Source organism: Typopeltis vanoorti, chromosome 13 (assembly GCF_054136105.1).
Source record: "Typopeltis vanoorti isolate ZY-2024b chromosome 13, IOZ_Tvanoo_1.0, whole genome shotgun sequence".
Classification (NCBI taxonomy): Eukaryota; Metazoa; Arthropoda; class Arachnida; order Uropygi; family Thelyphonidae; genus Typopeltis; species Typopeltis vanoorti.
Window position 1 is genome coordinate 115,624,501 of NC_143561.1, and position 26,874 is coordinate 115,651,374.

Below are 26,874 nucleotides of genomic sequence, written 5' to 3' on the forward strand. Positions count from 1 at the left end.
GTTGCTCGGGTTAAATGTTAATAAGGCTATGGGAGTGGATGACATATCATCGCGTATTTCTAAAGAATGCGCAAAAGAGTTAGCTATGCTCTTTTCCTGGTTATTTAATGAAAGTCTTGCAGTGGGTAAGGTTCCTAAAGTGTGAAAAGAAGGCAAAATAATACCCCTCCACAAGCATGGTTCAAGAACAGAAGTTTCCAATTATAGACTGTTCTGTATATCTGCAAATGTGATCAAAGTGTTGGAAAAATTGGTTAGAAATAGAATACAGGATTGCGTATTTAGACATAAGATTCTTTGTCTTTCATAAATCTATACTCTGTATAGATTTATGAAAGACCGATCTTGTTTTTGCAATGTGCTTATGTTTTATGATAAGGTGATGAATGTATTGGATAAGGGAGAATCATGTGTGGTGATAATCCTGGACTTTGTGAAAGCATTCAATAGATTCCCATATAAGTTGGTGTACATGCTGCAGAGTAGCAATATATAGTATATTGGATTTCTGGGCGATACCAGCAAGTTGTATATGATGGAGCTGTGTCACAGAAAAGGAAGGCGACCAGTGGCATACCTCAAGGCTCTGTTTGTGGGCCTCTATTGTTTAACTTGTTTGTTAATATTTCATGTGGATTGACTAGGATCTTCAAATGTTCGTCAATGATGCAAAGTTAGGTAAAATTATTGGTAGTAGTGCTGATGTTAATTCTCTACAGGAAGATTTGAATAGACTTTTAGCTTGGACAAGTGAGTGGGGTTGCAGATTTTATTTTAATAAATGCAAGGTGTTACACTTTGGAATACAGAGATATAAGGCTACTTACTGTATTGGTGGAGCTGTACTTCAGGAAGTGGGTGAGATTCAGAATCTTGGAGTGATGATAGACAGTGGACTGAAGTTCCAGGGGAAAAAAAATATATATATTTCCTTTCATACTCGCTTTAGTTATAAAGTTACTCACCCAAGCATGAGTACTGATGTACTTGTATGTAACAACTGCTGACTTCACATCAGTTGCTTTAGTATCCTAAAATGCAGAAACATTTTGAGAAGGGTCCTTACCCAGTCCAGTTTTGACCTTTATTGAGGTCTCATCAGTGGGAGCCAAACCTAAGATGATTCAAAAGTTAAATCAGCATAGAAGTCATATATTTTCCATATACAAATAGAAAAATGTATCACCTTATGATTAAATTCTCAGGATCAGAGATAGTTGTGAAAAGTTTTTCCACTTGGTGAGACCTCAGTAAAGGTTGAAACTGGTCTGAGTAATTAATTTATCCCATAATATTTTTGCATTATGGGAAAGTAAGGCAACTGATATGAAGTCAACATATACAAATAAACCAGTTGTGAAGTTACTTCACATTATGCTTTTACTTGGATTTAGGATAAAAGCAATAATACAGTTTCTTATCTAGTATAATATAATATTTTAAAGGTCATTTGATTAATGGCTTAATATTATTATTACACAAGACCCCATGGAGTTGAAGACTCATCTAGGAGGTCCTTTTATCAAACACATAGCTCATCATACCATGCTTTAAACACAGTCAAATTCTCTGCAGACACCACACTTTCAGGCAAGGCATTCCAATCATTCACAACTCTGCATGAAAAAAACCTGCTTCTCACACCCTCCTTATACAGCTTCCAGGGATGACCTCTGGTTCTCCCCTGATCTCCCACTATTTTCTGTAGAACCTCTCCAGCATTGATCCTATAACAACCCCTCAATAACTTGTAGGTCTCTATCATATCTCCTCCTCCTGTCCACCAGACTCTGCAAGTTGCATCTTCTCAATCTTTCCTAATACTTGACATTCCAGAGGTCAGAAACTACCTTAGTCAGTCACCTTTGGACCCTCTCCAGCATCTCTTCATCCTTCTGAAAACCAGGTGACCAAATCTGGGCACAATAGTCCATGTGTGGCCTAATCAAAGCCTCATACTATGGAACAAGAATCTCCCTACTTCTACGAGTAGTGTCCAGAAGCCTTTGTGTTGTCTTCACAATTTTGGCCTTGTGTCCCCTAAATTTCAGATCCTTATCCACTATCATCCCAAGATTTCTTATTTCCTCCACCTCCAAATATATTCTTACCAAGCATAAATTCTGCATCCCATTTTTGTTTTCCAGATTTAAAACTCTGGAAAACAAATTCCCTTGTCCGTTCACTCAATTTATTCAAGTCTTCTTATAAGGCCACAACATCTTCTCTACTCTTCATGGTTCGTCCCAACTTTGCATCATCTGCAAAGAACCGAATATCTCCATCTCCAAATCTTCACCAATATCATTAATATAAAAGTTAAACAGCAATGGCCCTAAAACAGCCCTCCTGAGGCACACCACTAGTAACTTTCCTTTTCCTGGATATTGCTCCCCATACACAACTTGTTGATACCTATCAAAATACCAGTGTCCAACCAATGCATCAATCTAATGTCCAACCCCATCCACTCTAGTTTGACTATCAACTTCTCATGTGGTAATCTAGCAAAAGCATTTGCAAAATCTAAGTATATTACTCTGTATCCTTCTCCTCTGTCCATGGAAGCAGTCACTTTATTGTAATAAGTAGATTACTAAAACATGACCTCCCTTTAGCAAATCCATGCTGTCCATCAAAGATAACACCATTGTTGTCAACCCAATTCTGGATCCTAGTTCTCACAGGCTTCTCCAACAACTTTTCTACAACACCTGACACACAGATAGGCCTATAGTTTGATGCTTGGGTTCTATCACCTCCTTTATGAAGTGGCACAAACTGGCCCTCCTTCCACTCCTTAGGAAATTGACCCAGTCCAATACTCGTATTAAAAAAATATGTCAAAGCCGGTGTCAATTCCCTGGCACATTCATTCAGAATACGTGGTGATATATTATCCAGTCTCACAGCCTTATTTACATCTAGTTTGCTCAACTCCCCATACACTTCTTGTTCACTTACTGTCAGTCTCTCTACTCCATCATCAGCTGCTCTCAATTTCTCCATGAAGTCACATTCACAAGATTGAAAGACCTTTATAAACTGCTCATTAAGTATCTCCACAACAGCTGTTTTTATATCATTTTGTCCAATCAATGTCATCCTTCCATAATTATTCTTTCTTTTGCTGACTACATATCGAAAGAACTCCTTAGGGTTCTTTTTGGCTTCATTAACTAACTGCTGTTCATACCTCTCTTTAGCTTGTTTGCCTGTGTTCACTTTTTGTAAGCATACAGGACCAATGTTATTATTTCCAGAATAAACTGCTGTATTCTTGAAATTGATAAACCATGGTAGGTCTTTTGACTCCATGGAGGTCTTGTTTTAATAATAATAAACAGCTACTAGTTAACTCCACTTCTAAGATCACATGATGAGAAGACACTGCAAGACATTTTACACCCATTGCCATTCAATATTAATAAACACATCTGCCAGTGCACTGAATGAACATTGGTAGATTAAGTGTTAGGTGGAACAGACAATCTAAATTCTTGCGAATTTAGGTCATCACCACAAAGTTTAATTTGGTTTTCATGACTGAAACAGAAGATCTCAAATCCATATTTTGTGTGATATAAATAGTTAGCATATTTAAAGTAAGCATGGGATGAGTGCTATTCACTACAGAACACATGAAGGTCTGATTCAAATGAGTGAGCACTTCTCAGCTTCAGGTGATATAAGCTGTGTATTAGGAAATATGCTTTACATGGTTTACACTATTAATTAAAATATTGTAATCAAGAAGATAAAGGGCTGAAGAAATGAATTTTAAATTAATTCATTTATTCATCCAGAGAAAAGAAACTGAGAAAGGGAAAAGCAGACAAATTAATATTGTATGTGAAACATTTCACTTCATTTACATTACTAACTCCTCATGAGCTTTGATTCTCTAAACCCAGTTACAGAACTTAATTCAGTTATTAATCATCCAAGCAACTGCATTTTGGTAGTTCTTGTTTCCATATTGAAGGTATACACAATGAAGCAGTTGGAAACAGAACAATTTCCAGTTCCAAAAAGAAATGTTAAAGGAACTTGCTTTAATTGATAATTTTTGATAGCTGATTTTATTTTATGATACAATGAAATTAATTTTTGCTTATATTAGCCAAAGTATTTTCCTTATGGGGCTATTTCAGCTTGCAATAGCAGTAGGTCGGGCAGCACATGTTTATCCTCTGTCATTTCTTTTGAATTTAGGTCGGCACCACAAAGTTTCATATGGTTTTCAGCATGTACTTTTCTTTTCAGGTAAGATTATGACAATAGTTGAACATGTGAAGAATGATAAAATTATTTAAGAAAAATATTAGTATTACATAAGTTGCTATTGTAGAACAAATATGCCACATGCAGCACACACATGGCATACATTTTATTTCCTAATTTTTTTTCTATATCAGTTTAAGAAACACTGGTAAGAGATACAATGCTAGCCTGCTTCCAGATAGTGGAGACATAAGCCACTTGACCCAGTGGGAAATACATTAACATCATCAGAAGTGATGTCACTATGGCAATCAACACATCACCATGCGGAAGAATAGAAACCAATGTGATGCCATGCAGAAGGCTAGTAATCATTGCATTGCAAATTTCAAAAATATCAAATTTCAACAATGGAAACAAATAAATAAAAAAGAACAAAAAATTGCCACATATTACATTTAAGCCTATAATAAAAATAACCCCAACCTCATTAAAAAATGCACACACAAAAAAAAAAAAAAACAATAATTGGAAAAAGCACCACATTCACTTATGAAAGCAGACCATAAGCAACATATCAAGTTATTTAATTAATAACGGAATAACTCACGTAAAAAGATTATTTAATAGTATAATTTTCGCTTGTGTGTTACAGCCATCTTCAGTACATTTTAACCTCAAATTAAACAATAACTGACAATTCCAAAGCCACCTAAGTAGCTAATGTAAGATAACTAAAAAGGTCAATAAAATTTCCTAATTAAAAAAAAAAAAAATTTATATACAATAAAAAGTTAGGAATGATTAGCTGATTTATAAAATACTATTTCCCATAAAGGGGATAGATGTAAATCATCAGATCTGTTTAAGTTTGGAGAGTGAAGTGAAGTTTCACATGTTTCTTTATAAAGCCGTTCCATGAGGAAACGACTTTGTGAAGGACTCGTCTTTTTTCCAATTAACTCGATGTCTAGTGAAGATGGCATGTTCTGTAAGTCCAGACTGTTCAGGTTTAAGGTATTGAATATAAGACTGATGTTCTTCTAGACAAATAGTCTTCCAAATCTTCCTCTTTGTACAAAATAAGACAATCCATAAGAGCAAGGAAACACTAAGATGCCTGTGACACACAGGCGAAAATTATACTATTAAATAATCTTTTTATGTGAGTTTTTCCATTACTAATTTTATAATTATGTGTACTCATGGTATTCCCATGTTAAAACTGATACCTAGACTTCACGGAGAGTCTAGATATCAGTTTTAATAAGGTACAGTGTGCTAGATACGGTAAAGTATTGGTAAAGAAGGCTAAATGCATTAACAGAATAATTTTCCTAAAGTGTTGTAAGATGGCTCAGGTTATTCCTACCTGTTGTAAACTAAAAGAAGTTTTTAGGTCCCCAAGAGCTCATTGGATCTATTTAAAAGCTAGTAAGTCTCTTTTAAATTATCAGCTACACGAAGCTAAAAAATCTCTAGCCCTCTTAAATAGAGAAATTATGAACATCAAGAACGCTCTAGAATCTGTTTTAATGGCTGAAACTTTTAACACTATATTGTGATGAGGAGGGAGGATGAATATGTGGGAAGAAGGGTCATGCAGATGGATGTGCAAGGAAGGAGGAAGCATGGGCGGCCAAAGAAGATATGGAGAGAGTTAGTAGAAGAGGACTTGAGGATGAAGAACTTGGATGTGGTGACAGCCCAAGACAAGAGGATGTGGAGGAGACTCATCATCAACAGTGACCCCCACTTAAGTGGGAGAAGCTGCAGAAGAAGAAGAAGATTGCGCATATCTTTGAATTCTTATCTAAAGGTCTTTAATGATTCTCGTGATAAGTTAAAACACAAGTTTGAATCGCTGGTCAGCTTGCCTAGATTCAGTACTAATGTTATTGATAAAGATAAAGTAGACATCAATGTTTCTGGACGTCCACTAACAGACAGTGAACGTTTTTTTTTTATCATAAGGACATGATTTCACCGTTGTGCCTAATAAGCTGCCTCTGATGGATTTTTTTCATAATATAGACAGAGGTATTCCTTTTCCCAAAAAACAGATAACAGGTTATGTTTTGAATGTACGAAAATTCTTTTTAATGCCAAGCCTCCTCGTCCTAACCTTTCTTACTCTGAATTTAAAGCTTTGAAATCATTGAAGACTAATAATTTAATTATTACAAATGCTGACAAAGGGAAGGCTGTAGTTATTCAAGATAGGAAGGAATATGAGATTAAAATGTCTCTATTACTCCACGACTATTCAACTTATAGGCCTCTTACATCGGATCCTACCTGGAGTCAATTGAAGAGACTTAATTCTCTCATCTTCGGTCATCCACCTAGATTGTATGGTTTTCCGAAAGTTCATAAACCAGACATTCCGATGAGGCCAGTTGTAGATTGTATAGGTTGTCCCACTTACAAAATTTCAAAATTTTTATGAAATCTACTCTCCTCTTCAACTAGAAGAACTGATACTTTTTGGATTTCAAAAATAAAATTTCAAATCTTCTTTTGGATGCTTCGGATATCATGATCAGTTTAGATGTTGTCTCTTTATTTAAAAATGTTCCTTTATCTGAAAGCATTGAATTACTGCAACAGGAATTTCCTTCAGACATTGTAAAATTATTTGATTTTGTAATACATTCTGGTTATTTTTGCTTTAAAAATAAGTTGTATCAACAAATTGAAGAAACAGCAATGGGCAATGCTCTTTCTTCTGCTATCTCCAATTTCTTTATGGAACATATTGAACAATGTATCTTTGACAACATTTCTTCCAGATCTACTCATTGGTTCAGATATGTTGATGACATTTTTGCTGTATGGAATGGCACTTCTGATGAACTTCAACAGTTTCTCACTAGGTTAAATGCACTTCATCCTAGGATCCAGTTTACCCTAGAAGTAGAATCAAATAAGCAGTTAGCCTTTAGAGATCTTCTAATTCTTCGTCAACCAGATGGTAACCTACGTTTCTCAGTCTATAGAAAGAAGACTCATACAGGCCATTATATCCATGCTGAATCTCATCGCCATTCCAATCAAAAGGCAGGAACTATTAAAACACTGGTTCATCGGGCCCACTCCTTTTGTTCTTCAAACGATCTTTTACAGAAAGAACTGTAATATATTACTGCTTCCTTTCTATCTAATGGATATAAGAATTCCTTTATTAAAAGAGCTTTGAGTAGTTTTAATATGTCCTTTTCAAATACAGAAGAAATAATGCGCATTCCTATCCCTTATGTACAAGGCATTAGTGAATGTATAGCAAAGGTTTTAAAACCACTAAATATTTTTGTTGCCTTTCGACCGTAAAGAAAAATCTCCACCTTTCTCACTTCTAAGGACAAGTTTCCACATCTTAATTTTCCAGGTGTCTACCAAATTCCTTGCTCTTGTGGATTGTCTTATTTCAGACAAACAGGAAGGCAGGTCTTCTTCTATAATAGTTCTTCTATTCGGCTAGAAGAACACCAGTCTTATATTCAATACCTTAAACCTGAACAGTCTGGACTTACGGAACATGCCATCTTCACTGGAAAGTTCATTGGAAAAAGACAAGAGTACGTCACAAAAGTCATTTCCTCATGGAACGGCTTTATAAAGAAATATGTGAAACTTTACTTCACTCCAGACTTAAACAGATCCGGTTTACGTCTATTCTCCTTTATGGGAGATAGTACTTTATAAATTAGCTAATCTTTCCTAATTTTTTATTGTATATATAATTTTTTTTTTTTTTAATTAGGAAATTTTATTGACCTTTTTAGTTATCTTACATTAGCTACTTAGGTGGCGCTTTTTGGAATTGTCAGTTATTGTTTGATTTGAGCTAAAAATGTACTGAAGGTGCCTGTGACATACAGGCGAAAAATTATACTATTAAATAATCTTTTTACGTGAGTTTTTCCATTATTAATTTTATAATTGTCTACTGCTTATTAAAACTGATATCGAGATTATTCTATGCTTGGTAATAATACTTGTTAAGGATGTTGTGTGCAGCAGGTGTATATGGTATTGTTTTGGGGGTAAGGTAGTGGTCCCAAGCTGTGCATTACTGTGCACAGTTTGGGATTATTATTAATTATTATTAATAATAATAAACTTAATAAACAGTCCTATCTATTTCTTTTGGCCTAGGGACACCATGAAAAATTACGGAGACACTAAGGACACTATGAAACAAGGTTTGGGAAATTCTGGGGAAAGGGTAGGTGGGTGTCTCTCAGCTGGTGGACAAGGTGGGGGTGTTTTTTTGGATTTTGGACTGAATTTTTTGAAGTAAATGGAAAGGTGGGTGTGTTTTAGGTGGCAGGCACAATGGGCCAGCAGATGGATGTTTTTAGGGGAAAGCTGGGTGGGTGGATGTATTTTTTGAGGAAGGGAAGGTGGATGTATGGTTTAATTTTGAGAGCTGCAAGTCAGAGGTGTTTGATTCTTGGTGCCTGTGTTTTTGGTGATCAATACATTTGTAGATCAGCTGTTTTCGGTTCATTTGATTTGTCTTTTCACTTCATATAACACTTTCAAAGTCATCCACCTTAGTTCTGTCAGTTGAAATGAACCAAAAACACCTAATCTCCAAATATATTGGTCTTGATGCTCACGTTTCTGATACTGGCTTCTTTTTCATTTTTTTGTTCACCGATGGGATTTGTTTGTTATACTGACTTTAAAAGATCAGGTTAGCTCTTGAAGGCTTCAATATCTGAGAGAGCTAACCTGACCACGACTACAACCCCACTACAAACAGAAAACAACCAAAAACACAATATTAGAAATGTGGGCAGTAAGAATCAAACATCTGTGTCCCTTGAGAACCCTTATGTACACTCACCTTCACACCTTTAAAAAAAAAAAAAAAAAAAAAATCTACCTGCCTCCTCAAAAACACTCACATATCCAGCTCACTATCTCAGAAAACACACACACACACACACCTCAAATAGCACACTATCATGCACACTTGCCTATACAAAATACTTGCACATATTCTCCCACCAAGATATTCATACTCCTGCCACACCCAACATACAACACATTCATCATAAAAAAACAACAGCTCCATTTCCTAATATAACATGCATGCACATATGCACGCGCACACATACACATATATAAATTGTAGAAAAAAGAAAAATTTACAAAAATAAATATATTACAACAGCAAAATAGCAGAAACACACTATCAAAATAATATTACAATAAATCAACTTCAAGAAACTCTTTAAAAAAAATCAAAACCACATCAGTAACTTTTTAAAAAATTATCTGCATAATTGTCTCTATTCTTCTATGTGGCTGTGTATTGTTTCTTGATTTTTGATTGGTGGCATGTTGATTGTCAGATTGAAGCCGCCAATGCACCGCATACTGGTCATGTCATGTTGTTGAGAAGGATAAAAGATAATAGTACGATAGGAAAGGTAGTCAGTGTGATGCCCATGTATGGTAGTGATGAGATAATGTGGAGAGCAAGAATTATGAATGATATGTTAGGTGAAATGTGTGAAGAGAAAGGACTTTATTAATGTGTGGAATGAGTTTGAAGGAAGAATTGGACTATTGGCTGTGGAATGAAAATTTTGCCAGCAAAGGTTGGTCGATTGGTAGAGCTTCTCCTACTAATGGCTCGCAAAAAGTTGAGCTAGTTTGAGCGCGATTAGTAGTTGGAATGGGACCAATCGTTCAATGCTGTTGGCATACTCTCCCTCGATGAGTCTTTGGACTCCCTGGAGGTGCCATATAATAATAATAATAATGATATATTAGAGTGATAGACTGCATTTGAATATGAGTCATTTGGAGAGACTGCTGATGGAAAGTAAGAAGAGAACAAGTAAGCAGCTATGTGAAAGAGAATGAGAGTAAGATAGGAGAGAGATTGAAGTGGTGCTTATGATAGCATAAGTGTAGAGAATGAGAGAACAAGTTTGCAAGACAAACAGGAAAAACGGGGAGACTCAGAGTGGACAGGGGATTACAGCAGGAGAAAAACTGATGCTCCAGAAGGATGCAAAAGTATGTATAGAGAGAAAGGGAAGAGGATGACTTGGAATGTACAGAAAACAGTTGGAATAATTGATGAGGATTTTGGAACGAGTAAGAAAAAAAAGAAATGGCTCAAAGTATGAAGAAGCCACATCTAATAAGTGGTTTCATTGAAACTGTTATAGATCCAGGAATGAGCTGTTATGTTTGTATATGAATGCCAGAAGTATCAGAAACAAGGGAAATGAAATTATTGTATTAATAGAGTTTGTTTACTGAAAAATACTTGGCATAAGTGAGACATGGTTGAATGAGGATGACATCCTGAAAGGAATAGAGATGGAAGGGTATGATGCATTTTGTGAAGATAGAAAAGGGAAAAAGGGTGGTGGAGTGCTATTGACGATAGAAAAAGAGTTATGCCCATACAAGGGAGAAATAATGATAATGATTTTGAGGCAGTGTGGTGTGAGATAGAGGTGAATAGAATGAAATACTTTATTGGATGTTGCTGTAAGCCTGATAATGTGCAGGGTACTGACCAGGAAATGTATAAGGAGATTAGCAAAGCAAATTGGAAAAAGGAGTAATCATGGGTGATTTTAATTATAGCAATATAGATTAGAATGATGACATAGCAACTGAAAATAATAAAAATGAGTTTTTTGGAGGGGGGAAACTACCTCAGGCATGAGGGGTGGGGATCTGCAAAGTTATGATAAACACAGAGAGCAAAAATTGTTTGTCTTCTTATATATCCTAAAAGGAAAATAACAAACTATTACAATTTGATAAAACATGGAGGTTAAAGAGTTTTAAGATGTGTTCTTTCTTGTTGTTATATCAGTTGCTTTAATATCATTTTTGTTATAGGTGTTTATCAGAACTTTCTAGACCCCTCCCATATGTAACAGAGGGCACACAAGGATTGAGGGTCTTGGATTTGATCATCTCACCAGAGGATGTTATTGTAAAATGAAGTGTCAAATCTTCTAATTTGCAAGAGTGACCATGAAGTGATTATCTGGGTGGTTGCCAAGCATGTGAGGACTTCCGTGAGGAAAGGATATATGTGGACAGCACAGATTGGCTAAAGGGAAGGGTCATGTTTTAGTAATCTACTTACAAATTACAGTAAGGTGGCAGCAGCATTGGGAGTGGATACACAGTAGTATACTTAGACTTTGCAAACACTTTTCATAGATTATCACAGAATAAGTTGATAGTCAAACCAGAGGAGATGAGGTTGGATATTAGACTAGTGCACTGGATTGGAGATTGACTGTCTAATGTGTATCAGCAAGTTGTGTCTATATCCCAGAAGAGAAAAGTCACTTGTGGTGGGTGTCAGGCATCTGTTTTTAGGGCCACTGCTGTTTAACCTGCATGTAAATGATAATGGGGAAATTTTGAATGGGGATATACATTCGTTTGCAGATGATGTAAAATGGAATGAACTATGAGGAGTAGAGCAGATGTTGTCAACTCACAAGAATTGAATGGACTGTGTGATTGGGCACTAGAATGGGGATAACAGTTGAGTGTTGTGAAATGTGAGGTTTTTAAATTTTGAATAAAAGATGGAATGTAGAATTGGTGGGGATATATGTTGTTGGAGGCAGAGGAAATAAGAGATCTGGAGGTGATGGTTGATAACGATCTAAAATTTAGAGGACATATTGCCAAAATTGTGAGCACAGCACAACAAATTCTGGGAATAATGCAGAGGATACTGACTTGTAGACTTAAGGAGATTCTTGTTCCATTGTATAAGGCTTTGATTAGGCCACGCATGAAGCACAGATTTGGTCACCTGGTTTTCAAAAGGATGAAGAGATGTTGGTAAGGATCCAGAGGCAACTGACTAAGGTAGTTTCTGATCTCTGAAATGTTGAATATGAGGAAAGGTTGAAAAGATGCAATTTACAGAATAAGAAGAGGGGTAATATGATAGAGACATACAAGTTGATAAGGGATTCTTATAGGATCAGTGTTTAAGAGGTTTTTCACAAAATGGTTAAGAACAAGAGGTCATCCCTGGAAGCTCTATAAGGAGGGTGGTGAAAAGCAGGTTTTTTGCTTGGAGATTTGTGAAATGATTGGAATGGCTTGCCTGAGAGTATGATGTCTGCAGAGAATTTGAATGTGTTTAAGGCATGGTATGATGAGTTCTGTGTATGACAAAGGGACCTCCTAGATGAGTCTTTGACTCCATGGACTGTTAGAGTAATAATAATATCAAGAATAATATCTTATACACCTGAAGGTATATCTCAGGAATTTGACAATGATATTGCAATAACCATAATGGAATCAGTATACTCATCATGAAAGGCCTACTTAATTAGCAAAATGTATATCCTAGATGATCTTTAACTCCATGGGGTCTTAGGGTAATAATAATAATATTGTAGTGAACATTGAAATCATTTACTCTCTCTTCACAGTCACAACATACATTATGGGAGTGAGTTTCACACACACCCTCTCTCTCTCTTCTTGTAAAAAAAAAAAAAAAAAAAAAAACTACTCTTCACACCAGTCACCTAATTCTGCTATATACGTTCCCTCAACTGTCTTCATAACTAACATTCCAGATCTCTGGATCCTCTAGTATTTCCACATCAGAATGTAAACTGGATGACCAAATTTGAGCAGTCATCCATGTGTGGTCTGACCAATGTCTCATATAGTAGCAACACCACCTCCTTATCCCTACATGTTAGTGTGCTTATCATAGCAGCAATACAATGTGTAATCTTTTCCACACTTGCAATGTGTTCTCCTAGCCCTCTTAGTCATCATTTCAAACTCCTGAATCTCATCCACCTCCTAAAGCACCAATACAATATGCAAACTTATATCTCTGCTATTGCAGCACCTTGCATTTATTAATATTAAAATCACAATATCGCTCATTTGTGTATGTGCCAAAAGATTACCTTAGTCTTTCTTCATACTTGGAATTCCAGAGACAAGAAACCACTTTAGTCACTTGTCTTTGGATCCTTTTCAAAATACTGAAATGGTACAGAGAACTCTTACATTCTCTGATCCTTTATGGATTGTCACCTTGTGACAATCCATGTCTCTTGATCAAGGTCTTGTATAATTGAACCATAATTTTCTTATTTCTTCTTGTACATGTCTGCATCATTACTATAATTGTCCTTGAATTTTGCAGTGTCATCTCTCATCTTCTTTTTCATGTTAGGTTCAATGGTCTGGTCACTATCAAATAAGTTTGCATATTTGGAACCTGCTAAGTGCATATGATCAGAGGCATGGTATCATGTTATGATTCTCTGATCCTTCATGGTAATCCATATAGGATCAGAGAATGAAAGGGCTCTCTGTACCATTTCAGTATTTTGATAAGGCAGTTAATCATGTCTGCCTTGTCTGGAAATTGTGTTTTTCTAATCAGGTTACATGTTTTGTAGGATGAAAAATCAGTTTCTGGAAATGAAAACTCTTCCACCTCTGTATGAGACTGGCTAACTCTCTCCTTTAATTGAACAACACTGATAAAGATTCTTTGCATCCTACACAGGATTCAAGTTCAAGTCTTTTCAAACAAAGAGCACTGTTAAAACAAAAAGAAGCTGAATTATGGATGCTCAAATTTAGCAATATGTCACCCACATTTCGAATTCTTATCAACTATCATCTCAAAATCTCTTATTTCCTGTACCTCCTTTAAGATATCTCCACTAGTTTTATACTCTGCAAAGCCCATCTTTGCTCTTTAAATTTTAAAACCTTGCACTTGACCATATGGAACTGACAACTCCACTTACTCAGCTGTTCACCTAGTCTATTCAAGTCCTTGTAAACCTATAACATCTGCTCTATTCCCAGTTTTGCATAATCTGTAAAGAACTGCATGTTCCTATTCAAACCTTTCCCAATATCACTGACATACAAAAAAAAAAAAAACAGCAGCCCTAAAACAGATCCTTGGGATACACCACTGACTTTCCTCTTCTGGAATATTGCTCCCTATCCACAGTTTATTGATATCCAACCCAAACCATTCTAGTTTAATTACCAACTTGTCATATGACAACCATATCAAATCACTTTGCAAAATCTAAATAACCCACTATGCATTCATCTCCCTCATACAATGCATTTGTTACCTTTCTCTAATAAGTAAATAGATTGCTAAAACATGATCTTCCTTTAGCAAACCCGTGTGTCTATCTAAAAGGGTGCTGCTATCAAACCCAGCTCATCAGGATCTTAGTCTCACTGACCTCACCAACAATTTAACCACAACTCCAGATGCACAGACTGGGCTCAGTCTTAGCATCTCTCTTATGAAGAGGAACAGTTTGTCGTCTTTGAAATTTCACTCATTGTAAGACTCATCTTTTTTTTAAGAACACATCATGGCAGTATCATCTCTCTGGAACATTCCCTTAAAATGCAGTGATATATATCAATTCCTGTTGTGGTATTAATAGTTTACTCAATTCCTTATATACCTACTGTTTCCTCACCATCATCTACTCCTCCCTTCTTACTACACTCAAGAACTCTGAGTGATGTCACATTCATGAGAATGAAAAACCTTTCTGAGTTGTTCATTTAATACCTCAACTATATCTTCCACATGGTTATTGTTCTGTTGTTTCCACCAATCAGTATCATCCTCCTGTAGTCTTTCTTTCTTTTACTGGCTACCTATCAAAATAACTTTCTGGGATTTTTTTTTTTTTTTTGACTCAATGGCTATTTGCTGCATGCTATCATAGTTTTGCTATCCTTACCAAGCAGGAAATCTTTGTACTCATGCAACTGATTATTACCAATCATGCTATGCTACCTCCATAATGTCTCCTTAATCCAGCTTGCATTCTTAACCTATTCATTCATCCATTTCCTTGGGATATAATCAGCCATTGCCTCTGCTAGAAATAGGGCCTAAACAGCATTGATCTCATTGTAGATAGCTGCAAACTGTCTCGTCAGTTGTCATAATCACCATCCTTCTAGTTACATATACAGTCCCTTCATCACAGAAGTCTTCATTGGCCACTACCCAGGTGATCACTTCATATTCATTCATAAACTGAAGGAAGATTCCAACACCTCATTTATAAAACAACTTATGAATGACCTTTAACCTCGTGTTCCCTCTGTTACACACTGCCTAAAGTAGCTGTTAATCCAAAACTTGAGAAAGTCATTCTCTTCCAGATTCCAGATCACATCTCATATTCCAGTCTATGTTACCATAATTAAAATTATTCATAATGATCACTTTTTTTTCCTTTGCTACATTAATTTGCCACTACATTTCCTTTGCACTGCCCTCCACATTGCAAGGTCTATAGTAACATCAAACAAAATATTTCATCCTATCCACCTTTACTACGCACCACTTCAAAATCACTGGGACTATTTCCCTCTTGCATGTCTATCTGGCATGGGAACAACTTCTTTACTATCATAAATCTCTTCCCTATCCCTTTCTGTTCTTTCTGTATTCATAAAATATTATTATTAACATCTGAACTCTATGGAATCAGAGACTCATTGTGGGAGATACCCACTATTGCACACAATGCTCATCCAGATGTGCCTTAAACTGATTCAGTGTGTCTACATTCTCACTTAGGCAATGCATTCCACTCAGTCTCCATGCCAAGAACCTGTTCCTCACTCCTCTGCTCACACCTTTCTTATACAATTTCCAGCGATGGCCTTTTGTTCTTTTCCCATTCTATGAAAAATCTCTGCCATGTCAACCTGATAACAATCCCTGACTGGCTTATATGTCTCGATCATATCCATTCCCCCCCCTCTTCCCCTATTCAGGATGCAACTCGCTCAATCTGTTCTCATACTCCACATTCCAAAGACCACTGATCACCTTTGTAAATCTTCCCAGGCCCATTTCCAACATATCCTCATCACTATGATAACCCAGCAATCAAATCCGTGCACAAAAATCCATATGAGGCCTGATTGAGGCCTTATACAATGGCATCATAACCTCTTTATTTCTGCATGTCAGGATTTTTCACATCATTGTCATTATCTGATCTGATGTGATGTGATGTCTTCACAATTTGTGCGGTGTGGACCCTAAATTTCTGTTCCTTGTCCACCATTACTCCGAGGTCTGTCATCTACTCTACTCTACTTTAAAGTTTCCCTACCAAGTGTATGCTTTGCATCCCATCACTGCTTACCATATCTCAAAACCTCACACTTTGCAACATTGAACTGAGAGTTCCGCTTACCTACCTATTCATGCAATCTATTCAAGTCCTCCTATAAGACCTGCTTGACTCTGCATTGCTCTCCCCAATTTTCATCATTTGCAAACAGCTGCAGATCACTAGTTAAACCCATCCCAATATCATTAACATACAAATTAAACAACAATGGTCCCAAAACTGACACCTGCAGAACATCACTAGTGATCTTCCTCTTTTGGAATACTGCACCCCATATACAACTTTCTGATATTTATCTTACAGCCAGTCAATCTGGTAAGTCTGGTATCTAATCCCATTTGTTTCAATTTATTTAACAGCTTGTCGTGTGGCAGTCTATCAAAAGCTTTTGCAAAATCTAAGTACACCACTGTATATGCATCTCCCCTGTCCAACGTATTTGTCACCATGTTATAGTACATAAGTTAGTAAAACATGATCTGCCTTCAACAAAACCCAAGCTGATAACCATAGAGAATACTATTGTCATCAACCCATTTCTGTATCCTACCTCTCACCAATCTCTCCAGTACCTTCACCACAACTCCAAATATACAAATTGGCCTCTATAATTTGAAGCTACAGCCGTGGAACAATTTCACCCTTCCCCCACTCCTTTGGAACCTGTCCTGTTGTAAAATTCTTATTATTAAACAGGCATGCCAATTCCCTGGAACATTCCCTTAAGATGTGTGGTGATATGGCATCAAATCCTATCACCTTATTGACATCAAGGTTATTTATTTCTTCAAATACCTTCTGCACACTCACAATTACACCATCCTATCCTATGTCCTCTACACTTAAATTCCTTGTGATTCCACTCTGATCAGGATGAAACACCCTTATAAATTGATCACTGAATACCTCAACAATGGCTTCTGCAGCAGTTACCATTCTTCCATTTATCATCCATTAACATCATCTTACCATGATCATTCATCCTTCTACTTGACACATATCTAAAAAAAATTAGAGTTTTTTTTGATATGTGGCAAGATTATCTGCTTTATGCTTTAGATATCTACTCATACTACACTTTTGTTTTCCATACTAACTGAGTCTTGTTCTTTATACTCTTCATGTAACTGATTATTTCCATTATTAAACTTGTACTCTTTCCAAAGTACCTTCTTCTTCTTCCATATTTCATACTTATGCCCCTCATTCATCCATTTTACACCTACTTTATTCAGTCTTTTGGCCTTCAGAATACCTTCACACATTGATGCTGTTATATACTTCATTCACTTCATTCATCCATTTCACACCTACCTTATTTAACCTTCTGACCCTTGGAATACATTTAGATATTGCTTCTACTAGGTAGTTGTTGAATAGCACCCAAGCTGCATTGATCTATTTTCCAGCTAACTCCTCATTCCATACTACACCTGCAAGATGTCTCCTAAGCTCCTCATAATTCCCAGCCTTGTAGTTCCACATATACCCTTTTCTCACAGAGGTCCTCACACTGCTGGCAACCACCCAGATAATCACTTCATGGTCACTCTCACCAACTGGAGAGTGATTTGACACCTCATTTATAATTACATCCTCTGATGAAATTATCAAATCCAAGATCCTCAATAATTGTGTGCCCTCTGTTACATACTCTCTGAGGTAGCTGTCCCTCAAAAACTAAAGAAACTCATTTTCTTTACTTCCAGTTGCTATCTCATCATCCCAATCTATATTGCCATAATTAAAATAGCTCATAATGATAACCCTTTTCTTATTTACTTGGCTAATTTGATTATACATTTCATAGTCACTACCATCCACATTACCAGGTCTATAACAACATCCAACCAAGTATTTCATTCTGTTCACCTCTATCTCACACCTTACTGCCTCAAAACTACTGGAACTATTTCCCTCTTGCATCTCTACTTTGTATGGACATAACTCTTTCTTTATCATCAGTAGCATTCCCTGTCCCTTTTTATCCTTTCTAGCCTCACAAAACACATCATACCTTTCCACCTTTATTCCTGTCAGGATGTCATGCTCATCCAACCATGTCTCACATATTCCAACCATTTTTGGGTGAACAGACTCAATTAATGCAGCCTTGTTTCTTACACTTCTACCATTTGTATACAAACACAGCATCTTATTCCTGGATCTATAGCTAGTTCCACTGATACCACTTGTTTGATGTGACTTCTCCATGCTTAACTGGAACCATTTCTTTTCTCCTTATTCGTTTTAGAACCTTGTTCAAATCCAACTGTTTTCCCTTGTCACCAGGTCATTCCCTTCCCTTTTTGTCCACACATGTATTTGCATCCTCTTGGAGCATCTACCTTTCTCACACTGTTTTCCCTGTTCACCCTGAGCCTCCCTGTTTCCTTGTCTGTCTTGCACACCTGTTCTCTCATTCTCTATACTCATGCCACTAACTTCTTCATTCATAACCACATCTTTAGTCTCTCCTGTCTTACTCTCCCATTCTTCCATATCTCTTCCCACTTGATCAGAATTAATTCTCTGGACTCTCTTCTCTACCTTCTAGCATCAGTTTCTCCAAGTGACTCACACCACAAGCCACTCAAATGCAGTGCATTGCTCCTATACAGTTCACTTCATCCTTCAAACTTATTCTACACATTAACAAACTGCACTCCTTTCTCCTCACACATTTCAGCTAACATATCATTCGTAATCCTTGCTCTCTATCTCATCTCACTACTGTCATACCTGGCAACATGCTTACTACTTTTCCTATCACGATATTCTCTTTTATCCGTCTTAACAATCTCCTGATATCCAAGTCATTTGTACCTATTACAACTACCAACTGCTTTTGCTGTCTTACTTCTCATATATAATGCCTCAATCACTCCACTTATTCTACCTCCAGTAAAACATACTTTGTGCATTCTCTCATACAGCACACCTTTAATAATTGAATCGTCATACAATGCCACTTGCGGGTCTTTATTCTTTTATACCAACATTATTTGTTTTCATCATTTTCACTATTCCATACATATCTCGAATTCTCTTAACTTCATTCCACATCCATTTCATCTCGTCTCATCTTACCCAACTCAGCTTTTGAATTTTGCATCACAATTTCACTGTCATTCATTCTTTTGAACTTTTGAACCTTGCAAATCACACTTTTGTTCTCATTCATTCTATCAATTTTATTGCCAGCCATTATACACTTGTTTGCAGTCACTGCTGCTCGCCACCTTTTCTTTAACTGCACTTTGTTTTTTAACTTCTGCCACATTCGCATCGCTTTCTTTCTTTCTTACCATCGATTGTTAAGTTTTTCAGATCGCTTGTTCTCTTTTTTAACATTTTTGGTGCTCTTTTACACAGTCCTTTTCTATGAAATGAGCACTCATCTTCCTCGTGGCATCGACATATTAACACTCATCAAGTTCTCATTCAGTTCACACTTCACACACATCCTCCTTCCATCCTCCTTAAATATCTGCAGTTTATCTATGTAATCAAACAAGTACATGTACCTGTTTCATGAAAACAACTGAAATCAAAGTTGAATTCCTGCATGGACAAAGACCACCATCTTTCCTTCACTGGTTACTATACCAAGCTCTAATTTCAATGCATTCATAAATAAACTTAAGCAAAAATTCCCACACACTAATAACACTGCAAGCACCAAACTTTTACAGCAAATCATACTCATGAACACACACTTATATACTATTAATTACTTCAAAAAACTTATCTGAAACAGGAACCCTCTTTACATAATGCTATTCTCTTGCGACACTAGCAACCGCTGTCTATATATATACAGTAGTACCTTGAGATAAGAGTTTAATTATTCCATGAACGAGCTCATAAGTCAAAATGCTCATATCTCAAATCAATTTTCCCCATTGAAATTAATTAAAATGAGATTAATTCGTACCAGCCCCCCAAAAAAACCCACTCCAATTTTTTTATAATAATATATTTATAATTAACAAATATTGTATACAAATAAAATAAAACCAAATACTGTACATACATGCATATATGTAAAAGAGAATCTAAAGAAATAAACAGATGTTGGCAGAGCCGGTTAGCGTATGGTATTAATTTTTTCTCTCACTTCACTTTTGCTTAACTTAATTTTCTTCTTCACTAGTTTTTTCTTTTTTGCCATGCTTTCATCACTTTCATCTGCAGGGCGTTTCAATAGAAACTTGTCCAAGGAGCTTTGTTTCTTCCTCCCTTTTAGAATGTTTCTGAAATGAGTTAGGCAAGTGTCATTAAATAGCGCCGATGCACGACCAGTTGCAACTTTTTCAGGGTGTTTCTTTTCAATAAAGTCCGAAACTTTTTCCCACATTGCCAACACTTTCTTTATCTCACTTGAAGAGATAACCTCCTCTGCAGTTGTACCAATCTCCTGCAGAACCTCCGTATGTTGCTGCGTGTGTAGTTCCGTCAACTCCTCCTTCGTCAGTTCCTCGGAATGTGCGGCGACAAGGTCTTCAACGTCTCCCTCATCCACCTCTAGGCCCATGGACTTTCCGAGGGACACAATCTCCTCCAGCAGTTCCTGTTCAGATCTAAATCCTTCAAAGTCCCTTTCAACCACAGCCTCAGGCCACAGCTTTTTCCATGCAGAGATCAAGGACCTTTTTGTAACACCCTGCCAGGCCATATCAATAATTTTGAGGCATATGGCAATGTTGTAGTGGTCCTTCCAGAACTCTCGAAGGGTGAGGTTTGTGCTCTCCGTAACCTCAAAGCAGTGTCGGAACGTGTTTGGTAAAAAGTTTCTTGAAATTGGAGATCACCTTTTTGTCCATGGGCTGTAGGATAGGAGTGGTGTTGGGTGGAAAGTAGAGAACCTTTATAAAGCTGAACTCCTCAAGGATGTCGTCCTCAAGGTTTGGTGGGTGGGCAGGAGCATTATCAAGGACAAGAAGGGCTTGCAGGGGTAAGTCATTGACCTCAAGGTATTCCTTAATGGCAGGACGAAAGACCAAGTTGACCCACTGCACAAAAAACTGCCTGGTGATCCACGGCTTTGGGTTTGTTAATATGTTAATAACCTGCAGTTTTTCTTTTAAAACCTTATGTGTCTTGAAGGCTCTGGGGTTTTCTGAGTAGTATACGAGCAGCGGCTTGATCTTGCAGTCGCCACACGTATTTGCACACAGTGCGAGGGTCAACCTATCCTTCATGGGCTTGTGACCTGGCATCTTCTTTTCTTCTGCCGTTATGTAAGTTTTGCTTGGCATCTTCTTCCAGAAGAGCCCTGTCTTGTCACAGTTGAAAATTTGTTGGGGGATGTATCCTTTGGCTTCGATCAATTCAGCAAAGGTTTTTACAAATTCCTCAGCTGCCTCACCATACCTGACAACGGAGTGAATGCCGGTCCTTTTTTGGAAATTTTCAAACCACCCACGGCTGGCTTTGAACTACTCTTGTGAAGCCTCCTGTGCTGAAGTATCTGGGGTCTGCTGCAGCAAATCTGCATAAATGGCCCGTGCCTTCTCGCAAATTATAGTCTCTGTCACAGTGTCTCCTGCGAGCTGCTTCCCTGTCAACCAAAATATCAGCAGGTTCTCCATCTTTTCATGGACAGAGTTGCGTAGCTTTGAAATAATTTTAATGCCCTTAGCTGGAGTTATAGCCTTTATCGAGTCCTTCTGCTTCAGAATAGTACATATCGTAGAAGTAGTGCGATCGTACTGCGTTGCCAAGTCTTTTACTCTTACGCCTTGCTCATGTTTGTCTATTATCTCATGCTTTAATTCCATGGATATCACCTTTTTCCTTTTTTCACCACTGTTCTTTACACTCACCTTCTTTGGACTTATGGTTACACGAAAAAAATTAACTAAATAACTGTACATACAAAAAAACCACAAAATTAAAACTCAACATGACAGAAATACTTCTGCGGTGAGGTAAACATGTGAACTGAACATGTGCAAGACTTGGGAATCTGAGCAGAGTGGTTGTTGTGACATCACCGAAGCAGGCTCGTATATCAAATTCTGGCTCGTAGCTCAAGGCAAAAAATCGACCTGGTGATGGCTCGTATCTCAAAAAACTCGTATGTTGGGGCACTTGTATTTCAAGGTACCACTGTGTGTGTGTGTGTGTATAAAATTTTAAATATATAATGGTAAATTTAATAATTTTATTCATTACTAAATAACATTAATTTCTTCATAACTGTCACTTTTGGTAAGTATAAGACAAGTTCATGCTAATATTTGGAGTCTCAGTCTCTTACTGAGCAAGTTCAGTTATTTGGCTTAACCCATTCCTGGGGAGGAATGTAATTGCTGTTATTGTAGTTTAATATGTTAGCATAACCAATTGCAAATATCAGCGCATTCTTTTTTATCATTAAGGTCTCCGTGGAGCCATGGCATTTGCATTAGCAATTCGAAACACGTTATCTGACCAACGGCATTTAATGCTGACAACTACGTCACTAATTGCCATAGTAACTGTGATAGTGTGCGGAGGCTGTACCACACAACTGCTAGCTTGGCTTGGGATTCCGTAAGTTCATGTGATAATCCTTTTTTATGTATTGTTATTAAATTAATTATCTGACCAACGGCATTTAATGCTGACAACTACGTCACTAATTGCCATAGTAACTGTGATAGTGTGCGGAGGCTGTACCACACAACTGCTAGCTTGGCTTGGGATTCCGTAAGTTCATGTGATAATCCTTTTTTATGTATTGTTATTAAATTAATTTTCTGAATTCATCAAGTAACTGCAGTTTTTCTGCACACTAATGAAATGACTATAAATTCTTCATGCCAGCAATACTAATTATTTGAGAATAATAATTGGACATGTTCTTATGGACATCCTAGCACTATGCATTTCATAAAAAGAAAAGTACCTGAATAAAAGTTCCATTTGCTAAGAGCAAATCATAACTTTCTGAAAAGTCTATTGTTTTTTTGTTTTTTGTTTTTTTGAAAAAGAAATTAATTTTTCTACTATGACAACAATTTGTCATATTGGCAGGATTGAATAGACAGGATCTACCTCATTGCCGAACTAGGATATCTACCAGCAAAAAACTGTAGCAAAGCTCTAGATGGGATAACACAATACATTACTGGACTTTCATGAGGTCCTCAGTGCCCATGAACACTGTGCCTCTTGAGAAAATAGATAAAATAAGTCACAAAAAGAAAAGAAGTAAGCACCTTACCAATATTTTACTGCTATTTACTAAAAAGTAGTGAAATCACAATGTGATCTGAAAAGCATATAGTAAAGAAATGAGAAAAGAAATCAGTATCCTTCACAGACTTAAAAGGTAGAAAAACCACAGCAAAAAGCAGATTAAATAAGGTGACTGCCTCCATGGACAGAAGAGAAGGATACACAGTAATATAATTAGATTTTGCAAAGGCGTTTATTAGATTACCACATGATAAGTTGATAGTCAAACTTGAGTAGATGGGGCTGGATATTGGATTAGAGACTAGCTATCTGATAGGTATCAACAAATTGTGTATGGAGGAGCGATATCCAGGAAAAGGAAAGTTACTAGTGGTGTGCCTCAGGGGTCTGTTTTAGGGCCATTACTGTTTAACTTTTATATTAATGATATTGGTGAAGATTTGGATAGAGATATTCAGTTGTTTGCAGATGATGCAAAGTTGGGACGAGTCATGAGGAGTAGAGAGGATGCAGTGGCCTTGCAGGAAGACTTGAATAAATTGAGTGATTGGGCACTGGAATCGGGATGCGAGTTCGATGTTGCAAAGTGTAAGATTTTAAAATTTGGAAAACAAAAATGGGATGCAGAATTTATGCTTGGTGAGGATATGTTGTCGGAGGTGGAGGAAATAAGAGATCTTGGGATGATAGTGGATAAGGATCTGAAATTTAGGGGACACACATAGCCAAAATTGTGAAGACAACACAAAGGTTTCCAGGAATGATGCAGAGGACACTGACTTGTAGAAGTAGGGAGATTCTTGTTCCATTGTATAAGGCTTTGATTAGGCCACACATGGACTATTATGCCCAGATTTGGTCACCTGGTTTTCAGAAGGATGAAGAAATGTTGGAAAGGGTCCAGAGGTGACTGATAATGTAGTTTCTAATATCTGGAATGTCGAGTATGAGGAAAGATTGAGAAGATGCAACTTGCAGAGTCTGGTGGACAGGAGGAGGAGGGGAGATATGATAGAGACCTACAAGTTATTAAGAGGTTGTTATAGGATCAATGCTGGAGAGGTTCTACAGAAAGAGATCAGGGGAGAACCAGAGGTTATCCCTTGAAGCTTTTTAAGGAGGGTGTGAGTAGGGGAGTGAGAAGCAGGTTTTTTTCATGCAGAGTTGTGAATGACTGGAATGCCTTGCCTGAGAGTGTGGTATCTGCAGAGAATTTGAGTATGTTTAAATCACGGTATTATAAGCTGCATGATAAAAGGACCGGACCTCCTATATGAGTCTTTGACTCCATGGGGTCTTGGGTAATAATAATAATAATATCAAAGCTCATAGGAGTTTCATCCATATTTCCAATATTTGACAATAGAAATTTATGTTCTTGTCTCAACTGAATAATAAATGTATGGAAACTGGTAAGTTTCCATACATTTATTATGGAGCCGGCAAATTTATTATACATTTATTATATAAAGCCAGCAAAGGTTGGTCGATTGGTAGAGCCTCTGCTACTAATGGCTCAGTTAAGTAAGGTTGAGCGTGGTTAGTAGTTGGAAGGGGGCCAATCGTTCGATGCTGTTGGCACACTCTCCCTCGATGAGTCTTTGGACTCCCTGGAGGTGTCAAATAATAATAATAAGTTTGTGGTCAAGATCTGCTGGTAGTTTTTGAGCAATTTTCGTTTTTTGTCATAATACCAGATTTTATCTGTTCATAAAATGATTACACCATCCTGAACTGGCTTGAAATTCTAAAGTTTCATCCGAATTCAATCTTGACTATTTTAGTGCATATGCTGTAATCATATTTCTTGTAACAAGATAACCATTCTGCCTTTGTTCGAATACCCATTCTGCAACGTGATTTTCCAGTTGCAGCCATCAGGTGATCCCCATTCTCATCGTACATTTTTTCTTTTGCAATTTTTTTAAATATCTTCTTTCTTCCTCCATTCTCTTACCATCTTCTCGGTTATGTCAAACTTTCGTGCAGCAGCACAGTTATTAGTTTTGCTTTGCCATTTCAATTACCCTTATTTTAAATCGAGCTGCATACTTCCTTCGTTTTGTTGCTGGTTCCATGATTTTAAATGATAAAAATTTTAGTACTCCTAAAATTTAACAAAAAATGCAAAATTAATAATTAATTAAAATTGGGGATAATCACTTTTAATTAGGGTAATTCATGTAAATAATAAATCTATGCTATACAAAAAAAATAATGGATATAACAACAATACCTAATGTTGCATTAATACAAGCAATAAGAATATGAAGGGGGGGGGTCGTCTTATACAACCGACATAAGCTTAAAACTAAAAAATAGCTCAAAATTTAGGCCTCGTCTTATACATGCCTGTTGTCCTATATGCCAACATATACGGTATATACAGGGTGTTCGGGATAAATTTGACAGTTTCGTAAGGAAAAAGAAAATCTTCTTTGTATCTATTAAATTTAATGAATTGACAAAAAAACATTACAGGCAGAGTTAATTACAATACTATCAACAAGATTTACTCAAAATAACCACCATTAGCATCGATCACAGCTTCAATTCTGCTTCGGAACCTCGAACAAGCTGATGCTACAGTCTCCCTGGGAAGGGCCGCAAAAACTGTTTTAATTTTATCCATTAACTGGGCTTTTGTATTACTGGAAGTGCGATTGGTGTCTTTTTCAACTGCGCCCCATACAAAATAATCCATGGGGTTAAGGTCTGGGGAGTTTGGAGGCCAAACATTTGGACTGGTGAAGTCGTAGAAATTTTCAGACAACCATTTTTGACTTTTCCCAGAGGTGTGGCAAGGGGCCGAATCCTGCTGCCATACATACGGCCTACCATTGGCTACCCTTGTTATCCAGGGCTTGACTACAGTTAGCAACTCCACGAACAAAGCCCGAATTCCAATGCCAGGGTTCTTCAACACCTGTTCCTGCAGATTTGCGAGGAATTCTGCTGTACGAACGCAATCAGATCGTCTGCTAGGGATCTTTCTTCTTGCTACATCCTCGTAGTCACCATTGCAAGTCTCTAGTTCATGCCTGATTGTTTTTACTGTATTCAGGGAGCATTGGGCAGCAGTCGTAATATCCTTATTTTGATGGCGGGCACGAATCATCATGATACAAGTTATTCTCTTCCATGATTCAGGTGGGTTCCAGCTATCCATCCTTTCTGACATCTTGTATATGAATGAAGAAGGGTCCAAACTTTTAAATGAAGAGAAGTGTGTGTTAATACATGTAACTTACGGAAAAATATA

General features: G+C 37.0%; 1 protein-coding gene across 1 annotated transcript in view; it reads left to right on the forward strand.

Moving 5' to 3' along the window:
* Nucleotides 1-26,874, forward strand: part of LOC150100485 (sodium/hydrogen exchanger 9-like) — a 481,199-nt gene that overhangs the window by 268,337 nt on the left and 185,988 nt on the right. The window contains exons 12-13 of the mRNA XM_090402508.1: nt 4,155-4,266; nt 22,811-22,964. Of these exons, the coding sequence (XP_090258634.1) occupies nt 4,155-4,266; nt 22,811-22,964 (266 nt within the window). The remainder of the gene's footprint in view (nt 1-4,154; nt 4,267-22,810; nt 22,965-26,874) is intronic.